The following is a 20,841-nucleotide window of genomic DNA, read 5'->3' on the forward strand; positions in this document are numbered from 1 at the left end:
ACGCATGCCAAAGAGATGAAAACATTTTGCCAGCTGGAAACGTAACTTAAAAAAAAAAGGTTTTGATTTAATACTATTCAACCAACGGCAGAAACTGACGCGAGGCCATAGTACTGTAGTTCATTTATTTACAGTGCTGAAATATGCTCTGAGATTCTTGATGGCGTCCCAAGACAAGAGTTACAGGGCAGGGACACATTAGAGCAGTCATTACATCGCGAGTTTATTCTGACAAGATGGAAATACAGTACTTAATTCAGACAAGTGTCCAACATTTAGCATTACGAGTTACATGAATGATATGGCACTTCCAATTCAAGTGGCATGTCGACGCTGCCACCCACTGCTTACTTCGCGGAATTGAATTGAACTAAGCTAAATGATAGTATTTGCTATATTACTTGATTACCTTGTTATAGTTAAAATAGGTTCACATTGAAATTCATAATAAATCGGGGAACCGGTTTAACCGATGATTCTAAAAAGAAAAAAATGCATACTCCTGTTTTTGAACTAATACAAAACATTTTTACTTGTGCTAAACTGATTTGTTGTATTCCTAAATTGCATCGTTCTGCATTACAATCACTTCTAAACATTGAAAGTAATCCTCCTCCACTTCCTCATCATAATCTAATGATGCCCCTTTCTCGAACAGGAAGATTTGTTATTTGATATTTTACTTTAATAATTAGTGTATGACCTATTGACATTCAGCTGTGGAATGTTCGTGTTTATTAGTACATGCACATGTATATGTTTAAGTAAAATGATAATTTGTTTTCTTCAAAACGGAAATATACTAAATATAGTACGTAGCTGTGAACCTATTTTGCTAAATAAATAAATAACATCCTATGCGGTGTCTATCAAGACGTTCATAAAGTATATGTACTGGATTCCGCAGTTAATATTCCTGCCGCTAGAAGGCAGCGTGGCAATGTCATGCTATTAACCGTCCATGTTTAGCGTACCGAGGAAGACGCCATTGTACACTGGGTTTACCCATCAGTAACATTTTTGTCATTTAGCGACAACTTCAACAAACAATGTGATACCAATCATCAGCATTTTGTGAATGTTATACATTGTTCTGGATTCAATTTTCAAAACCTGTTCAGTTTCATCGGAAGTTGTCACCGGTCTCCCTGGAGCGGTGAGTTAGCCGCCTTAGCTCGTTGTTGTAAATGTTTTTTTTTAGCGATTACAGATGTAATTTGCGACCGAATACTGAACGACCTGCCCATCTTATTAAGAAGACGTTACTACGTTGTCTGGGACCCCACTAGCTTGTTGAATGCGTGATCAGCAGCTGACATTAAACTCACCGTACTAATTTCTCCTTTTGTGACAGGTAGGTACAGCATCCAAATATATGACGCGGGGTCACTTACTATCATTTGAAACACGCTGTCGTGATGAATCGGCCAAAGCCAACAGCTCAGCGGCGCCCCAGTGCTGCAAAAACATCAGGTAAGCTACACGAATGAAACTAAATGTCATGTGCTGGCAATCTTATTGTGAAAATGTTCCTTCAGATGATAAATCAAACGAGACAACAATGCATAAAGCAATTGGTCGCAATTTACTTTGGGTAGAGTTCTGTCAAAATGTTAATGTAAACTGAATTCTTTATATTGTCCCAGGCCACCCTCCACCTGGCGACTTCATTGCGCTGGGCTCAAAGAGCCAAGGTGGCGAATCCAAAGCTCCCGCTGTCCTCTTGAAGCCGGCAACCACCGTTCTACCTGCCGACCGCAAGAGAGAGACTTCCTCGACCCTCCCGTCCTCATCAGGTCTGTCCAGCCTTGCCAAGCGGCCCAAGCTTTCCACCACGCCCCCGGTCAGTGCCCTGGGACGTCTCGCTGATGTTGCCGCTGCAGACAAGAGAGCGATATCACCTTCCATTAAGGAACCATCAGTTATTCCAATCGAAGGTAAGTATTGTTAAATAAATACAAGGCTGGATTTCATCAGTAGGTACAATATCACAATTGCACTAAAGGGACGCTTACATTGGCAGAAATCATACTTTTATTCACATTTGCGGGAGGCGTTCAAATGTGTTTACTCACCATGATGATTGTCTGGATTGCGCCACTTAAGAGCAATGCTTCTTGAATAGCCTTAAGTAAACTTTGTTGTTGAATTAATTCTAATTATTATTTTTTAGTATCACCAGCACTTCTGCTGGACGACATTGAGTTAGCCGAGTCGGAGGGCAACGATGAGCGCGTCGAGGGATTGCTGTGCGGCGCAGTAAAGCAACTCAAGATGAACCGAGCCAAGCCGGACATCACACTGTATCTCAGTCTCATGTTCCTGGCCAAGATCAAACCAAACATTTTCGCTACAGAAGGAATTATAGAGGTATCCGTTTGATTTGTTCATCTACACATTGTTAAACATTAACATTGATGATTTTTCTTTCCTTGGTTTCAAATTTGCGTGCGTAGGCCTTGTGCAGCCTTCTGCGTCGAGACGCTTCCATTAATTTTAAAGCCAAGGGAAACTCCCTGGTTTCTGTTCTGGCCTGCAATCTGCTGATGGCCGCATACGAAGAGGATGAGAACTGGCCAGAGATTTTTGTCAAAGTGAGAATGGCACCCTGAAAAATGCATACACATATCCAGACGATGTTATTTTAGTTATGCACTCAGAGGACAATAAAAGAAAAAAACAGCCTACACTTATCCATAAATGAGGCCACTGTCTTAATTTTTAATCCAAAATCTGACGTGCCGGTTCTCAATATAAAATGGTAATTTTTCAGGTGTACATTGAGGACTCCTTGGGAGAAAGAATCTGGGTGGACAGCTCTCACTGCAAGAACTTTGTGGACAACATTCAAACGGCTTTCAGCACCAAGATGCCCCCTAAAAGCATGCTGCTGCAGGCTGACACAGGCCGAACCGCCGGAGATCTCAGTGCTGGTATAGCCCAAATGCTGTGCCTTTTTTTTAATTATCTTACATACCAGGAAAATCCATAAACTCCTGTTTTTATTCTAGGTAGCAGCCCTCATCCATCAACTCCCGATGAGGATGACAGCCGAGCGGAATTACTAATAGCGGAGGAAAAACTTAGTCCAGAGGATGAAGGGCAGGTTATGCCACGGTAGTAAAAACTTGTCGAGGCTTCATTAGAATTGAATAAGAGTTGGTTTGGTGGGGTTTTCAAGGCTCACTGTCTGTCTCATCGCAGGTATGAGGAACTCGCAGAGAGCGTTGAGGACTACGTGCTGGATGTCCTGCGTGATCAGCTAAACCGCCGACAGCCTATGGACAACGTGTCACGCAATCTACTCCGCCTGCTGACCGCCACGTGCGGCTACAAAGAGGCTCGACTGATGGCCGTGCAGAGACTGGAGATGTGGCTGCAGAACCCCAAGGTGAGGGCAGCTGTTGTAGTTGTGATCCAAATTAGTTGGATGACATTGTTTGGGGGACATCGTGGTCAATTTGTAAAACTGCTCCTTGTCAACAATAATACTTTGATGATAGCTTGTCAAGCCATCTGTTATTTTTTTACAATATATTAACCGTGATAAAAACTGTAAAAAGTTACAGCATATGAAAAATGACGCTGTCATAAAACGACAACCAAGAATTATTAGTGTGACTTTTAATTATGAGACTTACGACATTGGTTCCATTTTAAAATTACAGTACCTCTAAACACAATTTATCTGTTGTTTTAAAATGTACAAGAGCAAATATAACAATGTTGTATCTTTCATTTCTGCCCTTTGTGTACAGTTGACTCGGCCGGCGCAGGACCTCCTCATGTCCCTGTGTATGAACTGCAACACGCATGGAGCGGATGATATGGAAGTTATTTCCAACCTGATCAAAATCCGCCTCAAGCCCAAAGTGCTTCTCAACCACTATATGCTCTGTGTCAGGTCTGTGTACACTTTTAGAGTTACCAGTCTTCCTACTTTTGACTTTTGTTTTAATCATTTATTTAATCATTTTTAGGGAGGGTGCTTAGTGGGGAGCGATATAAAATAGTTGTACAATTGTAATCATGGAACAAATTTGACTTGTATGTCAGGGTGCTACTGAGCAAGGTGAACCACAAGATTGGATTGGATTAGCCTGTTGTAGTCTCTCAATGGAGACATTTACATTTCACAGCAGCAAAGCGATGAAAATAAGAGAGAACAAATAAAGGAAAACAAAGTGAAACTAAATACAGGACCTGCTCTAAAGGCAGCCACTCTTACAGCGCCATCTTGAATTCAAAACAACAACAAAAAATAAGGCACAAAAAATCATTGTGTTTTAAAAACACTTTTTGCACCTTCTTTCTTGTATGAAATGTATGTAATTTACATTTCACAGCAGCAAAGTTAGTATCATCATAAAAATGGAGGCAATATACTGTTCTGTTTGGGTTACTGTTTAGAGAGTTAATGGCCTGGGGGAAGAAGCTGTTTAAATGTCTGCTGGATTTGGTGCGCATGGATCGGTAGCGTCTCCCTTAGGGGAGTAGCTGGAAAAGGTGGTGGGGGGAGGGTCCAGTAGGATTTTCCGCGCCCTTTCCAAGCCACGACAGTTCCACACACGCATCGGCGCTCTGCGCTGCCGCTCCTTTCTTCTCATAGCGGGCTCCTCAAGCCATGCATCCAGTCAGCCAGACTGTCCAACAGCACCAACCTTTCCGCTGAACAAAGCGGGGCTGTGAAAATGCTGCACATTACGGGCGCATAAAAAGCACAATCGCTCCACAGGTGCGCAGCGATGACAGTCAAATGGCACTGACATTCCTCGCAAATCAAAAACAGTGCTGGCATATGCGTGCTGATGAAAGGACGCAACCGCTCAGCAGAGTCGCCTCCTTGATGAATGACGTGGCCAAAAATGCTGAAAAAAACAATCCATTCCACTTGACACACAACATCTTGAAAAAAGCAAGGCTCCTGAGTGCACTTGCTGATGGCTGTCTACTCGAGCGTCATCTTGGTCTTGGTACCTTGAAGTCTGAAAAATGGTTTTAATTGAGACTTTCTGATAATTGTTTCCTGGCCAGGGAGCTTCTCAATGCACACAGAGACAACCTTGCCACAATGGTCAAGTTGGTCATCTTCAATGAGTTGTCCAATGCCAGGAATCCCAACAACATGCAGGTTCTTCACACGTTGCTGCAACACAGCCCCGAGCAGGCGCCAAAGGTGATTTGATTTAAAAATTGAAATTCATTTTACTGACATCTTCGAAGATGGTTGTAAATATATATATTTTGTGTGTAGTTCCTCGCGATGGTCTTCCAGGATCTGCTCACCAACAAGGACGACTACCTCCGAGCCTCGCGGGCCCTTTTGAGGGAGATCATCAAACAGACCAAACACGAAATCAATTTCCAATCCTTCTGCTTTGGTTTGATGCAAGAGAGGAAGGAGCCCACCTATGTGGACATGGAATTTAAAGTAAGGATCTGTTAGAGATATTCGCTGGGCACTGAACAAAGGCTCCAACACAAGAAGATTGTCTTTTACTGCCGGCAGGGGACGCAGCAATTCATGACCGACGCCTAACTTCTGCAGCCCTCTGCCAAGCTATTTATTGAGATTATATGCAAATTTGAGTGATGCATTAGTAAAACAATCTTCTTGATTTGAATACCACACCTCATGCACCAACAACTGTAAAACAACAGGACATAGAAATTTTAATTGGTTGTCCTTTCTATTTGTAACCTGGCTAATGACCTCTTCCTGTGAAGGAGTTTACCAAGTCCTAAATTATGTCTAAGGCCAGATCTCCTACCTGAGGATGACAGTTTAACAGGCTGTGTGTGTTCGCCTCAGATTGAGCCCAGATTTTCTGTGCTTCCATTGTGGGCCTTGTGTTCGGCGGCATGAAACTTTTAAATATGATAACTTCTTTTCTGTCTATTCTCTATCAGGATCTTGGCCCTGCTTTCTTCTCAAGATCCTTAGTTTAACTTAGTTTTCTCTCTCTAGGAGCGATTTGTCATCCAAGTCACTGATTTGCTGACCGTCTCTATGATGTTGGGGATCACAGCTCAAGTCAAAGAAGCCGGCATTGCGTGGGACAAAGGCGAGAAGAAGAGTGAGTTATTTGCATTATAATGGGGGCCCTCTCCCCCAAAAAGTTACAGAATTTCAAAAAATGGACATGAATGTCTCCAAAAAAATTGGTCTGTTTGTGTTTTAGACCTGGAGGTCCTGAGGTCCTTCCAGAATCAGATTGCCTCCATCCAGAGGGATGCGGTGTGGTGGCTTCACACGGTGGTTCCCACCATCAGCAAAGTGGGCGCCAAAGACTACGTGCACTGGTGGATATTGATGATGTCTCACAGCTTGGTTCTCGTTGGGAAAAACTTGCATTTCAAATTTCCCAACTCCACTTTCTTCACTCCACAGCCTTCACAAAGTGCTTTTCACGGAGCAACCCGAGACCTACTACAAGTGGGACAACTGGCCGCCAGAGAGCGACAGGAAGTGAGTTAAGTCGTAAAAGGGTCATCTGTTGATTGGGTTGCGTTCGACTAAAGATGTCTTTCCTGCTCCTTAGTTTTTTCCTGCGCCTCTGCTCTGAGGTGCCCCTCCTGGAAGACACGCTCATGCGTATCCTGGTTATCGGGCTATCACGCGACCTGCCGCTGGGTCCGGCAGATGCCATGGAGCTCGCCGATCACCTGGTTAAGAGGGCTGCTGGCGTTCAATCTGACGGTGAGGAGTTACCATTTAACTCTTAAATTTAAAAGGCGATGAACTGTGGATTTTGTTCACAATTTCAAATAGTTGTCAGGGTGTTTTCCATTTCCATTTACTGTATAACTCAGCCCATGTAAATTGGACCATTGGTGAGTTTGGCTTTTGTTACCATGACAACATGAAACTTGGACTAGTGGCTTTTATTTGCAGTAACGCTGCACAGATTGAAGAGGAAAAAAATGAGTCGTCCTTTAAAGACAATAAAATTATTTTCACTCATGGAGGCAGCACTTCATACACTACACTGCGTGTGTGTGTGGCGAAAAGACACAATAAATATTCACCTGCTGTCACCACTTCACAGCATTGAGCTAAATTTGTAAACTAACGCTAATTTTTTGATTGGATTGGATTAGCCTTTATTAGTCTCGCAGTGGAGAAATTTACATTACACATCAGCAAAGTGTTGAAAGTAAGAGGAAAGGAAAGGAAGAAATAGAAAAACAAAATCCAGTACTTGCTGTAAAGGCAGCCACTCTCGCGATTCAACAAAAAAAAAGTAACGAATAACGTGACAACACAAATGACACTGTCATTCAATCTTGAGCAGTTTTCTACGCCATCTTTGTTGTATCAAGAAGTTCGAGAAGAAAGAGGTGAGGATCAAAGTGTCTTTTTCACCAGTGGTGCAGGGATGTCATGGTGAAATGTGCATGTCTGCTACAAGCTAAATGTTGAAAGTAAACACAAAGCCGTCACATCCATTGACGAAAAGAGACTGTCTCATATCTCCTGTCCCACGTAAATCCGCTTCAATTCTAAGCCGCAACATGGATGAAAATAGTTCCGGTTCTTCACCAAACCTCGCATTTCATGGCATGGGTCTTTTGGTGCCGTTATGTATTTTCAGAAATGGGAAGACCGCAAAAGATTTTTTTCTGTTTAATTTCATTCTTGACGTTGGGCGGGTAATTTGGAGACTAAAGCATTCATTGTTAAAATGTCATTTGTACATAGTGTCTTTTCTTTGTAAACCATCACATTGTGGGCATTTTCTCTTCTTGTCAACCAGATCTGGACGTTTTGGTTGTCGAGCGGATCCAGCTCATTGACGCCGTGCTCAATCTGTGCACATATCATCACCCAGAAAATATTCAGCTGCCTGCAGGGTACGTGATTTGATTTTTAAAGCACTCACACGTCGCCAATGTTTGTTCAATAATAACAAATGTCTCCATACTTTTAAAGGTACCAGCCACCGAATTTGGCTATATCCACCCTATATTGGAAAGCATGGCTTCTGCTACTGGTGGTAGCTGCGTTCAATCCACAGAAAATAGGTACTGTGCCGTGTCATTTTTTTCCCCTTATCTATTGGCAAATGTATTGGAACACATGTCCTTGAACACCTCAAGAGGCGTTTCATTATTTAACTAGGTCATAAAACTTTTCAAAATAAATAGCTGATCGAACTATCTAGCTAATTGATTCAATGTGAACTATTATCATTTCTTCTGCAGGCTTGACTGCTTGGGATGGCTACCCTACCCTTAAAATGCTGATGGAGATGGTTATGACCAAGTAGGTGCTTCTCCCCTAAAAAATATGATTTTAAAGCCCACACTATAATCATTCATGCTTCCGCAGCAACTACACATACCCGCCTTGCACCGTGGCGGACGACGACACAAAGACGGAGATGATTGGTCGTGAGCTGCAGATCTCGCAGCGTGAGAAGCAGGAGATCCTGGCCTTCGAAAGCCACTTGGCCGCCGCCTCCACAAAACAGACCATCACAGAGAACAACAGCCTGTTGCTTTCCCAGCTCACGAGTCTGGACCCACAGTAAGAATCACCCAACCGACGGCATCATCAGTGTGTTAACGTTGACGAATTTTGTTTTGTGCTCAGGGGTCCGCCTCGTCGACCTCCACCTCAAGTCCAGGAACAAGTGAAGACCCTTAACCAGTCCCTACGCCTCGGCCATCTCCTATGCCGTAGCCGGAATCCGGACTTTTTACTCAACATAATACAGAGACAGGTAAGTAGCGATGAGGTTCGGGTGCAATGAAAGTAACACAACGACGCAATGGAAAATATTTATTATCTGCCATTATCAAAAACAATTACAAAAATTATTGGCATAATATCAATACAAGGAACGTGAATTGCTGCCTGGGTGATACAACTTTCTTGTACAGGCTTCGTCCCAATCCATGCCCTGGTTGGCTGATCTCGTCCAGTCCAGCGAGGGCTCCTTAGATGTGCTTCCCGTGCAGTGCCTATGCGAATTCCTGCTGCACGACGCTGCGGATGACAGCGTGCTTATAGACGATGACGACGAAGGAGGGAGCAAAGAACAAAAAGCCAGGAGAAGACAAGTATTTTCATGATGACTTTTTTGTTCTTGTTTGGATCTTTATATCCAATATTAAGTGTAGTTTATTGACAAACAGAGACAGCAAAAACAAAGGCAGCTCCTTGGACGGCTTCAGGATCTTTTGCTTGGTCCGAAAGCTGATGAGCAGACCACCTGCGAAGTTTTGGATTACTTCCTGCGTCGTCTCAGCTCCTCTCAGGTTGCTTCCAGAGTCCTGGCAATGAAGGTATTTCTGCTCCCATTGGCTCACTTCTCATTATGCTTCAAACCATATTTGACCGTTTAATCTGCACATGTATCCAGGGCTTGTCACTGGTGCTAACCGAAGGAGGTCTGAAAGACGGCGAGGAACGCGAGCAGCCCATGGAAGAGGACTCCGCAGATGCTGAGCTCTTGCCGGGCTACCAATGGTTGCTCCAGGACCTCCCCAAGCTCCCAATGTTCGACAGCGTCCGAGCCATGACGTCCACCGCCCTGCAGCAGGTGCGTACTAAAAACATGGAAATACCGAGGAGCTTCCATTTTCAAAGCTTTCACCTTTTGTTTCGTCCAACCAAGGCCATACACATGGAGACCGATCCTCAAACCATCAGCGCCTATCTCATCTACCTCTCACAGTATGCACCAGTGGAGGAGCAAGCTTCTCACAACGACCTGGCTCTGGTAATCATTCAGTCATCAAAAATCTCTTCTCATCTTCCTCACCCTTCTCAATATTTCAGTCCACATTGGCGAAAGGAGCGTCAGCGCCTAGCGCCGATGCCTATGTGGAACTGTCGCAGCTTGGAATTAAAGTGGATTTACATGGGGGGTTTGTAAGACAGTCTCTTTTCGTCAATGGATGCTACAGCTTTCGTGTTTGCTTTCAACATTTAGCTTGTAGCAGACATGCACATTTCATCATGATGTCCCTTATCCACTGGTGAAAAGGATGCTTTGATCCGCTCCTCTTTCATCTAGAATTGCTTCATACAACAAAGAGGGTGCAGAATTTGCTTAAGACTCAATGACTGGTGGTGTCTTTTGTGTCACATTATTTGTTATTTAGCGTCGTTTTTCATCATTGTCGTGTAATGGCATCTGCCGGAGAAAAATAAAAAAACTACAGTCGTTTCGTGAGGAATACTCCCAAGCATTTCCAGGAGTTATACTTTGCTCAAGAAAAGGTGAAAATGATGCAAGTTTGAGTTTCATACCTGTCAACCTTGGCTGATAGCTGCTCGTATAAATGATTACAAATCCCGTATAAAAGTTGGAGTCCACCGTACATTATTTTAAATGATAAAAAAATGCTAAGAAGCGGAAATGCAGGCAGCTTATTGCGCAGTAACCTATTAGTAGGCTTTTCTGGTTTCAGAAGTTAGCAGGTATGCTTTCCTCACTTTGCTGCTGCGAAATGTAAATTTCTCCACTACGAGACTAATAAAATCTAATCCAATCCAATTGTGCTTTTTCACATCTTGTTCTTCCACAGGATGTGGCCCGACTGATTGTGGAGCGCTCCACCATTATGAACAATCTTTTCTCCAAGCACTCCTGCAGACCCGAGTCGGAGGCTGTCCTCGGCTCTTTCCTCTCCATCTTCTCCGCTTACATCAGAAGGATGAGAAAGACCAAAGATGGCGAGGATCTTTACAGCTGGGTACAAGCCACCTCCGACCCCGCTCGTGAAGTTTAATCTTTGGCACTTGACATAGTGTTGAATCTATTGTATTTCTTTATTTTAGTCTGAATCTCAAGATCAGGTGTTTCTGCGCTGGACTACAGGCGAGACAGCTACCATGCACATCCTTGTGGTCCATGCGATGGTCATCCTTCTTACTCTGGGTCCGCCTAAAGGTAGTTCATGAATAAAATTACGTTGGCGAGCATGCTTGTATGTGAATGGATAAGGAATATATATATATATATATATATATATATATATATATATATATATATATATATATATATATATATATATATATATATATATATATATATAGAGAGAGAGAGAGAGAAACAAAGAAAATAATTCAAATGCATCGAAGGTAGAAGAAGCATTTTTTACATTCCGGTTGAAATAGGACTGTCCTATTCTTTCCTGTGTCCATTTTTTGTGCTTTTCTATGTCAACACTGCAGGAGAAAGTGACTTCTATTGTCTTTTGGACATTTGGTTCCCCGACAAGAAACCATTGCCGACTGCTTTCCTGGTGGACACGTCAGAGGAAGCCCTACTGTTGCCCGATTGGTTGAAACTGAGGATGATTCGCTCTGAGGTGCCTCGATTGGTGGATGCAGGTAATGCTTTTGAACACATTAAGGAGCTGCTTTTCTCAATGACATTTGTTTTCAATACATATTTTATCCTTGTTATACTTTTTCAACTTCAGCTTTGCAAGACCTGGAGCCTGAGCAATTGCTGCTGTTTGTACAATCCTTTGGAATTCCCGTCTCAAGCATGAGTAAATTGCTGCAGTACTTGGACCAGGCCGTCACTGTTGAACCACGGGCACTCGAGCAGAACATTATGGACAAAGGTAAGAGTATGCTGCACTTTAACTATCATTTGATATTGTGCTTGTCTAAATGAGCTAACTTTGTATTTCGTCTGCGGCAGATTACATGGCCCATTTGGTGGAAGTGCAGCATGAGCGAGGAGCCACCGGGGGGCATGCTTTCCATAGATTGCTGAGCTCCTTCCTTCCACCTCAGAGAGGTCAGACGGTTTGATCTTATTTCCCCCAGAGACAATTTTGACTCACAATATCTGATTTGAATGGAAGTCACTGGTAAAATCAAATGGGAAAATACTGATGATTCCTTCCCACAGATGCGTCCGAACCAAGTAAATCTAAAGTTGCAGTGGAAACGTCTCACGGTTCGGTGAAGATGAGAGCGGCCACGCAGCTCCCTGCGGTCGGGCCTGATGATGACCTTACAGGCTTGATGCTGCGGGTAGGACTTGCGTACTAGGAAATAGGCATCTTATTAACACAATTAGAATGAGACCAACCCCCAAGCACGGTCAAGAAAAACAGTCATACAAGTTTACTTCTGTATTAGATGGTAGCCATACTCAAAGATAAATAAATATTAACTCATTCACTGCCAGACGATGTGCAAAAATGCATCCACTCCAGTGCCAGGGTTTTTGTCACTGTCACTCGAATTCTAGGACCCACAGAATATTGAATTTTGCCCCTTGGTGACCAGCCCTTTATCAGCATCCCCGCAAGAAAAACCAAAACCCAGACTAAATCGGGAATGGCGCTCCACGTCACACCTTTCAATTCCCGAATACATTTTGGAATGGCAGTGAATGACCGATGTCAAATATTTGCAGATTGACAGCACATTCCTCGGGTCAAAATATTTTAAATGTGGCAATAAATCACAGATTTTGTGACATAATTTGTCAAAAAGAATACCCCACAATTAAAGAAACAATTCTGCTCATATCTTTGTCATTTACTCAGCACAAGTCCGACTCATTTGACTTGTTCTTCCGCAGATATTCCCATTGAAGGCAGAGCCACGGTGGCCCGGCCCGCCCCCCACCCAGCTCTCGTTAGCCTTACAGCAGGCTTTGGCCAAAGATCTGATGCTTGCTAAACAGGGTCAAGTTCAACAAGCCGAATTGCCTCTTCGTCTCCTTCAAGGCATTGCCGCCTTGCTAACCTCGACCCATGCCGGGCCCATTGTTCTGTCCATGCACCGCAACCACGCCCTCTCTTGCCCGCTCATGCGCCAGCTTCATCTTTACCAGGTGTGCAGAACATGCTAATCAACTTTTTCCTATTCCATTTTCTACCCTGTTGTGTTGACGTTTTATTCTACCCTCAGCGTCTAGTTCCCCAGGACGTTTCCTTCGCTTCTTTATACCTCAAAGTCAACGTTGAGATGCTCATCTGGCTCGACAATCCCTCCATGGAGGCGGGCCCATTGAAGACTCTGCTCAAATCTTTCATTGGCCAAAATTCTCTCACACATCGTCACAACGATGGTGAGTGAGATGCTGAATATTTTTTTTTTTTTTTTTTTTTTTTTTGAATGAGCCACTAAAGGTAGGTTTGGTTCACACAGAGCGACAGTGTAAATTGTTTCTGTGTCTGTCTGTAAGTGCCATATGATTTAAAAGAAATCAATAGGCCAGTGTTTCGCAACCTTTATTTAGTCAGCGCACATATTTGAAATGGGGCAAAAAAATCACATCGCACACCAATTGGCTAAACGACTCACCAATATTTATTTATTGATGTATTTATTTTTCATCTATTTAATTATGTATTTATATATTTTTGTATTTATTTAAGTATGCATCTAGATTTATTTATGTATGTATTTGTTTATTTATTTATTCAGCTATTTCTTCTTTTGTCAGTACGTTCAGGCTTCCTACATTTGGCTGAGGCATTTGCCTATCATAGCGACACTGAGGTGCACATCAGAGCCCTCATAGCCATGCTGAAGGCCAAAGAGAGATGCAATGCAGAGTCGGAGCTCATTGAAAAAGGTGATATCAATCAATTCATATTGTCATATCAATTTGACAATATTTTGTTTTCTTTTGTCCTTGTACTCAACTTTTTGTTGTATCTCACATCTTTCAGTTTTACAAGGGCTGATGGAAGCCAAGTCTCCATATTTGGAAGAGCTGTTGTGTCTTTTGATGACTGCCAGCACCCAGAACGGGACATCCGTCCCCGTTGCCATGGTTATTTCTTTGCTATTGCGAGAAAGCGAGGATGCAGTCGTGAAGAAAGAACCGGATGCAAATACCAAGTAAGCGCAGTGTTTCAGTTTTCTACGTTGTAATTTGGTGAATGGATATTTTCTTGGCGACCACACCAAAATTAATCCATCCTCTTTGCAAGCAACTCCGAGGTGACAAAGTCCGGCCTGACCTCGGGTCTGCTGGTGGATTGGATGGAATATCTTGACCCTGAGGTCACATCAGTGTGTCCCGACCTTCAGCAGAAACTCTTGTTTGCCCTCAACAAAGTGAGAACTTTCCCATTATCGCATCCCAGACACATAGTTTTCTTCCCTGATGCATCCTCCTGTTTCTTAGGCGCGAGGCGCTCCTGCCTACAGGCCTTATCTTCTGGCCCTGCTCACACATCAGTCCAACTGGTCCACGCTGCTGCAGTGTATCAACACTCTGCTCAGCAAGCGAAAAGACTACAAGTATAGCACAAAGATTAACCTTGCACAATGTTCAGCAAGTGTCCAGCGTTGAACATTCATTTAAATGCCTTTCAGCCTTGATCCGACATCAGCTCTGGATTTCCTGTGGGCGTGCAGCCACATCCCACGCATCTGGCAAGGACGCGACCAGAAGATCCCTCAAGTCGGTTCTAAAACCAAAAGCCATTCACTTGCAGGCTCTGCAAATAAACATCTGACTCTTTCTTTTCCTCACGTGCGTACAGAAGAAAACAGAAAAATTTGTCATGCGGCTCAGCTCCGAGGAGCTCATCAGTCTGGTGGATCTGATTCTGGCCGAGTCGCAGCTTAACTGCCATGGCGAGAAGAGTGCGGCGGCGGAGGAGGAAGCATCCTGCTCGCTCATACAAGCCCGGCTGCCTTTACTCCACTCCTACTGCAACGGCCACCTGGACAACATCAAAAAGGTCTCTGAGTATCTCATCAGCTGCACCAAGAAGTTTGAGGACAGGTTGGTATCATCTCGGTCATCTCATGGCGTCACCTCTCTTTTTTTGTAGATGTTGGATTGGATTAGCCTTTGTTAGTCTCGTGGTGTAGAAATTCACATTTCACAGCAGCGAAGTGATGAAAGCCAGAGAAGAGGAAAGGAAGAAGTAGGAAACCTAAATACATGACCTGCTGTAAAGGCAGACTCTTTCGCGGCGCCATCTTGAAGTCAAAACAACAATAAAAAAACAAATAATGTGACATAACCCAAAAATTCAATGTTAAGCATTTTCTGTACCCTCTTTTTATGTTTTATGAAGCAATTCTAGATGAAAGAGAGAGGATGAAGGCGTCCTTTTCACCAGTGGATCAGGCACGTCATGGTGAAATGTGCTCGTCTGCTACAAGCTAAATGTTGAAAGCAAAAATGATGCTGTAGCATTCATTGATGAAAAGAGATTTTCTAGCATCAACTGTTCCACGTAAATCCGCTTCAATTCCAAGATGCGACAGTTTTACATATGCAACGGCGCTCAGCGCCGATGCTCCTTTCTTCTCATCACGGGCTCCTCAAGCCATGCATCCATCCAGTCCCAACACTGACCTGTCCGCTGAACAAAGTGCATCTGTGAAAATGCTGCCCATTACAAGCGCAAAAAAAAAATCACAATGCTGGCATTAAAAAACAAAAACACAGTGCTGGCATAAGTGACAGAGCAAAACAAAAACAACCCCCAAAATAAGCAAAGCTCAGCACTTGCTGACCGCTGCCCACTCGGGCGCCATCTTGGACTTCTTATTGATTTTTTTTGTCATATATCAATTAATTTACTGGGCTAATTTTCTAAAAGGATCTGTTTTTCAAATTACGGTACATTTTCTTTGATAAGAGAATTTGCAATTTGAGAATTTGAGAGTTGTTTTTCTTTGTCTTACCATTTGTGCCCCAAACGCACAACAAAGTAAGTGAATGACAGAGCGGCAACCAGTGTCGTTGCAATATGTTAATATAGTCCGTGAATGGAATTTTATTGGATTTCTATTGTTGTTTTCCCCAATTAGTGTTTTTTTTTTTTTAAATCTTGCCGCTGATTAATTTGGGCCAAATGTTCCTTTCCCGTTACCGGTGAACTTTACTGCCTCTCCTCTATCAAGACGTAACGCCGAGGAACCAAAACCCGATAATGAGGTCTATTGGTGTGAAATTAAAACCGGCAGAAGTCGTCTGCATCGTGATCTCTTTAAAAGCTCACTGCTGTTATAATGAAGCCGAGAGGATTAAGGCTCAGGCGCTAAACTCGCCTGTGTTGTGAGCCGCTGTCAGAGATCAGGGTGCAACTCTTTGTGGAGCCCAACTCTCCTTTTTTCAGCAATGTGTATTCTCCTTATTAAAAGGACTTTAATGGGGAAACTTAGGCCAAGGTCAAATAAAATTATCAGGCGATAATAACAATATTTTTTTTTCTATAGTGCAGCAGAGATGTCACTGGTAAAAACACAACCGGATAAACACGCTAACAAAAAAAGTACTTGGCCTTGTGTCTTGACTGTATGTTATATTCGATAAGCTGCTGTTGATTCCAATTACATACCAGCAAACAAGCACTTCTTTGGGCACTCTGGCTGCAATAAACTGTCTTGTTAGTGGAGTTAAGTTCTCGCCTTGTGAGCCGCTGGCCTTAAGAGGATTTCTATGAAACTACAGCAGACAGTAAGCCAAATATTGTTGACTTTTTTTTTTAAATAAACGTGCTCCCATTGTGCTAACTTGTCAAGAGACACAGACACAAAAAAACTAATGTTCTGTATGATCAAAGAAGCTTGACAAATATTCATATTTATACATTAACACCAATGTGCAACATCGTTTTTTGGAAGGATATGGGTAACTGTTTTTTTTTTTATTCCCTCAGTGCTATGAGTAAGCGTTGCCAGAACTTGCTACTTCAGATCTACCTCCACTTCCCCGAGGTCATCCAGCACGTCACCTTGCCCGAAGGCACGCTTAGCAGCGGGGGGACAGCAGACGGTAGCAGCTGCAAGGTAAAATGGTTTAGTTAACTCATTCACTGCCATTCACCAATTTATTCGGGAATTGAAAATATGACAGAGCGTCATTCCCAAATTGTTTTTTTCATGCTTGGACACATGTTTGACCATTGTCTGGCAGTGAATGAGTTAATATCCCGATTTTCGGATTTTGTTGGGAAATTTTAGTGGGAAGTGTCTAATTTAGATATTGAATTTATATTTGTGTTATTTTTGTCAGCTTGACATGCTGGTCCATCGTCTGGTTACGCTGCTCGCCGATGTTGTGGAATCCAAATCAGCTGAGGGGCGTGTTTCGGATGCCAATCTGGCGTGTAGGAAACTGGCCGTGTCACATCCTGTCCTCTTACTACGGTGAGAAGACTCCACCAACTTCACTTTTTAATGTTATTTTTATGCTCTGCATATGGACCATTGTCCTTTTTTGCCATCCAGGCACCTTCCCATGATCGCAGGCCTGCTTCACGGCCGCATTCACCTCAACTTTCGCGAATTCCGGCAACAGAACCACATGATGTTCTTCAGCAACGTGTTGGCCATCCTGGAGCTGCTGCAGCCCCTCGTCTTCCACGTTGACCACCAGAGGGCGCTTCAAGACTGCCTCCTGTCTTTCATGAAGGTTCTTAAGGTTGGTTGTGCATCATTTTTATTGAAGCTGTTGACTGTCAGGAGTTCTTCAATGGTTCTTCCTTCGGACCTGTAGAATTTTCAGAGGAGCCGTTCTCCATTGGTATTCATCAACAAGTTTCTCCAGTTCACGCAAAAGTATATTACCCATGATGCAGCAGCTGCTATCCCATACCTGCAGAGGCATTCGGATATATTGCAGTAAGTCATGGCAGATTAAGCAGTCGGCAGGTGTGCCCGTTTCTAATCTCTTAAGAAAAAGTTGCCAATATTTTACAAGTCCAGCTGATTATTTCTTTTTCTCCATTCTTGTTTTACACAGGAGCATGAGTGCCGAAAATCCAGACCTGGTCCAGCTGAAATCTTTACTCGCTGGGCTCACTCTTCCTGTAAAAAGCTCCTCTGCAGAGGTTTCGACAGAAGACGGAGAAGGTAAGATTTGAAAGAATGCAATGCCCGACCGATCCTGCAGATGACAGTTTTTATGATCCATCTTCTCCAGATGAAATGGCGTCCGGTTCTCTTCCGCTGGTCAACATCTCTGCGTCTGTTCCACTGAGCGGCGCCGATATGACGACGTATCTGCGGAATATTTCAAGAGGCGAGGCAATGGAGGGTGAGTCTGAATTGGCTGCTTAGGCCTAAAAGAGCGCAACATCTGGTGGATTAATGATGACCCACCCTGCGTTTTTTTTTTACTCTTTGCTTCTCTTCAGATGTGTTGGAAGTGTTGACGGAGGTAGATGAGAAGTCAAGGAGGAGCCCTGAGATCATCCAATACTTCATTGTGAGTCAGATAGGGAGGGCGGATGGGATAGAGAGACGGAGGGGGAGGGAATTTAATTTTAGCTATTTAACAAAATATTGTTATTATATTGAGTGAAAACAAACATACCACAATTTGAAAAGGAACATAAAAAGTCATTATGTGCAACTATTCAATTTGCTGAAAATTAACTCATTCACTGCCATTCCCGAATTTATTCGGGAATTGAAAGTGTGACGTGAATCGCTGTTCCGCAATACGTTCTGGTTTTGGTTTTTCTTGCCGGGGAGGTTGCCAAAAAGCACTGGTTCTACCTCTGGCAATGTTTTTTCCCTCCCACGAGGGGGCAGCATTTTCCTTTTGTACAGCCCCAATTTCAAGGTTGGATAACTACAAGCCCCTATAACTTAGGAATTAACTCTTCGTTTTCTGATGAAAGAAGAGAGTCTAATGGGGTTTTTTTTTTTCGCTGCATTGTATGTTTTTGTTGTCCTTAAACTCAATAGTCTGTGGGTCCTGGAATTTGAGTGAAAATGACAAAGGCCCAGACACTGGAGTGGACACATTTTTGCACAACGTCTGGCAGTGAATGACTATAAATAAATCATAATAAATGCATATTGATCAATCCATTTGCTGTAAAACATAGCTTGCTTTTTAATTTTCAAAATATTTGTAATAGCCACACGGCAGGGCTTGAGCTGAGATTCAAACTACTTAACTGAGTTCTTTCATCTTCAGAGTTGTTTTAAGATTTCACAGAGAATCTCACAAATGGGCTTATTCAACAGAATGACCTGCAGAGAATCATGACGTCCTCGGAGGAGTTGTGTCGGAACATTGCATTCAACCTTGCGCTGCGCTGCATCCAGAACAATCCCCGGTAATGTCGCAATCGAGAACATTTGACTAATACCTCTCCCCCCTGTCAAAAAACATGAGAATCAACAAATTGTGACATATGACCTCATGTCCATTTCTCTCCTGCAGCCGGGCAACCGACTTCCTGCCCACATTCATGTACTGCATGGGCAGCAGCGACTTTGATGTGGTGCAAACGGCTTTGAGGAATCTTCCCGAATATGTGCTCCTCTGTCAAGGTAAGACAAACACCTCCTCTCAGACGAGCGACGACTCCTCTTCTCCGGACTGCGTCGAACACGGCATCCATGTGAGTGTTGTTTTTTTTCCTCTTCTTCCTCTCCTTTCCAGAACACGCAGACATTTTACTCCACAAGGCCTTCTTAGTGGGGGTCTACGGACAAATTGACACCAGTTCAATGATTGCGGACTCCATGAAGGTCCTTCATATGGAGGCCATTTAACTGCATGGAGTTGCACCCTCGTCTGATCTATCCGCTTTTAATGGACAATTTAGTTCAGGTGCACAATTTCTTGAATCAGGCTTTCTTCAGTGGTATTTTAGTTGCTATGGGTGTATCTCAAATCATTGGAATGTCATAGATGCATAGATTCATAATATTTTGTAAAAGTGTGCCATGGCCATGTCAAACTGGGTAGCTGTGAGAAATAGTCACAGAACTGCTTTGTAAACAGACCAATGTTTCGAATGACTTATTGCTAATATGGCTCCAAAACTAAATGATAAATTGTCTTAGCTGTAAGTATCAAAATGTTAAAAGAAATGTGGAATGAAATGTTTCTCCCTGTGTAGTGAATAAAAGTTTCACTTTTTGATAAGCTGAAATTGTAAATAAATTGTAAGCTGAAATTGTAAATAAAACGAGACACCAGAGCCAATTACTATTAACTTTCATGTACTCTGTAAAAAGAGGAAAAAAAGATGCCAAGGAGGCGCCTTTCAAGCGGTTGCAGACAAAAGCGGGAAGCGGCGGTCACGCTGCGTGGCGGCTCGCTCCTCGCCGGCGTGCGGCAGGAAGATTAAAAGCACTGATGAGCATGCTGCAATGGAAACCATTTTGCCATGAAAAAAGTGCATCTTGTTCACCCCCCCCCTTCCCCCGCCATCGACTTGACGTGAAAGCCTCTACTCAGCGCCAAAAGACCCGAGTCAAATCGCGCAACCATGCGGGCCAAAGTAGGAAAGTGGACTTCCCCATTGGCGCCAAATTAACCGTGGCGATAATTGTTCAATCATTTCAAGCTCGAGGTCTGCTTTGATGACGCCATGTGGACCACGGTGTAGCATTACGGTGGAACATGAGGATCCTCAGGCGTGCCCACACTCGCCGGTCAGTGGAAACTGTCGCTCACAAATCAAAAGTTCAAGAACATACTTGGACTGGATATGTGAGTGCAGCTTTTAGCACTACTCTACCTCTTTGTGTTTCACTGTAATATAGGAACACAGTTTGGGAGTCATTTATTTACCCCACGCACCCCCTCCACTCTAACTCACAGCTCGCTTGCCATTACTCTAACTCAATGTGTTTTTCTTTTTCTTTCTATCAATCAGTTGCTCTCAACTGAAACGTTTGGGTATTTTTTTTGTAGTGGGGTCTTTTTTGGTCCCAAAAATACAAAAGTATCCACTCGATAGGAAGCCACGTATGCACTCAGAGAAAAGAGTATGTGGAAAAGTAGTCCGGCAGCCACGGTGGCGCTGTTCGGCCGTGTGGTTTGGTGTTCTTCCGCCGAAAACTAGTCCGCCAGTCAATGTGGCGCTTGGTGTGTTTCTCGAAAACGAGTTTGTATGCCAAGGTTATATTGTTTA

The 20,841-nt window shown here is 43.3% G+C and overlaps 1 protein-coding gene across 2 annotated transcripts; it reads left to right on the forward strand.

Annotated features, from left to right (window-relative positions):
* The first annotated feature begins 688 nt into the window (after window positions 1-688).
* Window positions 689-19,918, forward strand: ints1 (integrator complex subunit 1). Of its 2 annotated transcripts, none has more exons than XM_089018395.1 (48): window positions 689-1,156; window positions 1,355-1,473; window positions 1,647-1,937; window positions 2,174-2,370; window positions 2,457-2,594; window positions 2,774-2,933; window positions 3,012-3,117; window positions 3,205-3,391; window positions 3,759-3,904; window positions 5,035-5,176; window positions 5,255-5,431; window positions 5,969-6,077; window positions 6,183-6,303; window positions 6,392-6,469; window positions 6,543-6,700; window positions 7,758-7,854; window positions 7,934-8,025; window positions 8,206-8,266; window positions 8,333-8,530; window positions 8,597-8,726; window positions 8,887-9,066; window positions 9,142-9,291; window positions 9,369-9,548; window positions 9,624-9,728; window positions 10,540-10,707; window positions 10,793-10,904; window positions 11,189-11,347; window positions 11,440-11,586; window positions 11,667-11,765; window positions 11,880-12,004; window positions 12,561-12,815; window positions 12,893-13,052; window positions 13,431-13,562; window positions 13,660-13,831; window positions 13,924-14,050; window positions 14,121-14,236; window positions 14,312-14,399; window positions 14,482-14,726; window positions 16,618-16,747; window positions 16,974-17,107; window positions 17,189-17,381; window positions 17,457-17,581; window positions 17,703-17,812; window positions 17,883-17,996; window positions 18,097-18,167; window positions 18,938-19,029; window positions 19,137-19,246; window positions 19,359-19,918. In XM_089018395.1, the coding sequence occupies exons 2-48, from the start codon at window positions 1,419-1,421 to the stop codon at window positions 19,469-19,471; spliced, it is 6,555 nt and encodes a 2,184-aa protein (XP_088874521.1). In that variant the 5' UTR covers window positions 689-1,156; window positions 1,355-1,418; the 3' UTR covers window positions 19,472-19,918. The 2 variants fall into 2 exon arrangements, with proteins under 2 accessions (XP_088874521.1, XP_088874522.1); XM_089018396.1 differs by having other exon boundaries at window positions 1,359-1,473.
* The last annotated feature ends 923 nt before the right edge of the window (window positions 19,919-20,841 follow it).

The sequence above is a fragment of the Hippocampus bargibanti genome, linkage group LG17 (genome assembly GCF_051943395.1).
Source record: "Hippocampus bargibanti isolate YZ-2025 linkage group LG17, ASM5194339v1, whole genome shotgun sequence".
In the NCBI taxonomy this organism is placed as follows: domain Eukaryota; kingdom Metazoa; phylum Chordata; class Actinopteri; order Syngnathiformes; family Syngnathidae; genus Hippocampus; species Hippocampus bargibanti.

Bases quoted from the DNA above. Each gene is read 5' to 3' on its own strand.
- ints1 (XM_089018395.1), top strand. From the start codon at position 1,419: ATGAATCGGCCAAAGCCAACAGCTCAGCGGCGCCCCAGTGCTGCAAAA. The intron at 3,392-3,758 runs GTGAGGGCAGCT...CTTTGTGTACAG, and splicing joins TGTGGCTGCAGAACCCCAAG to TTGACTCGGCCGGCGCAGGA. The intron at 17,997-18,096 runs GTGAGTCTGAAT...GCTTCTCTTCAG, and splicing joins AAGAGGCGAGGCAATGGAGG to ATGTGTTGGAAGTGTTGACG.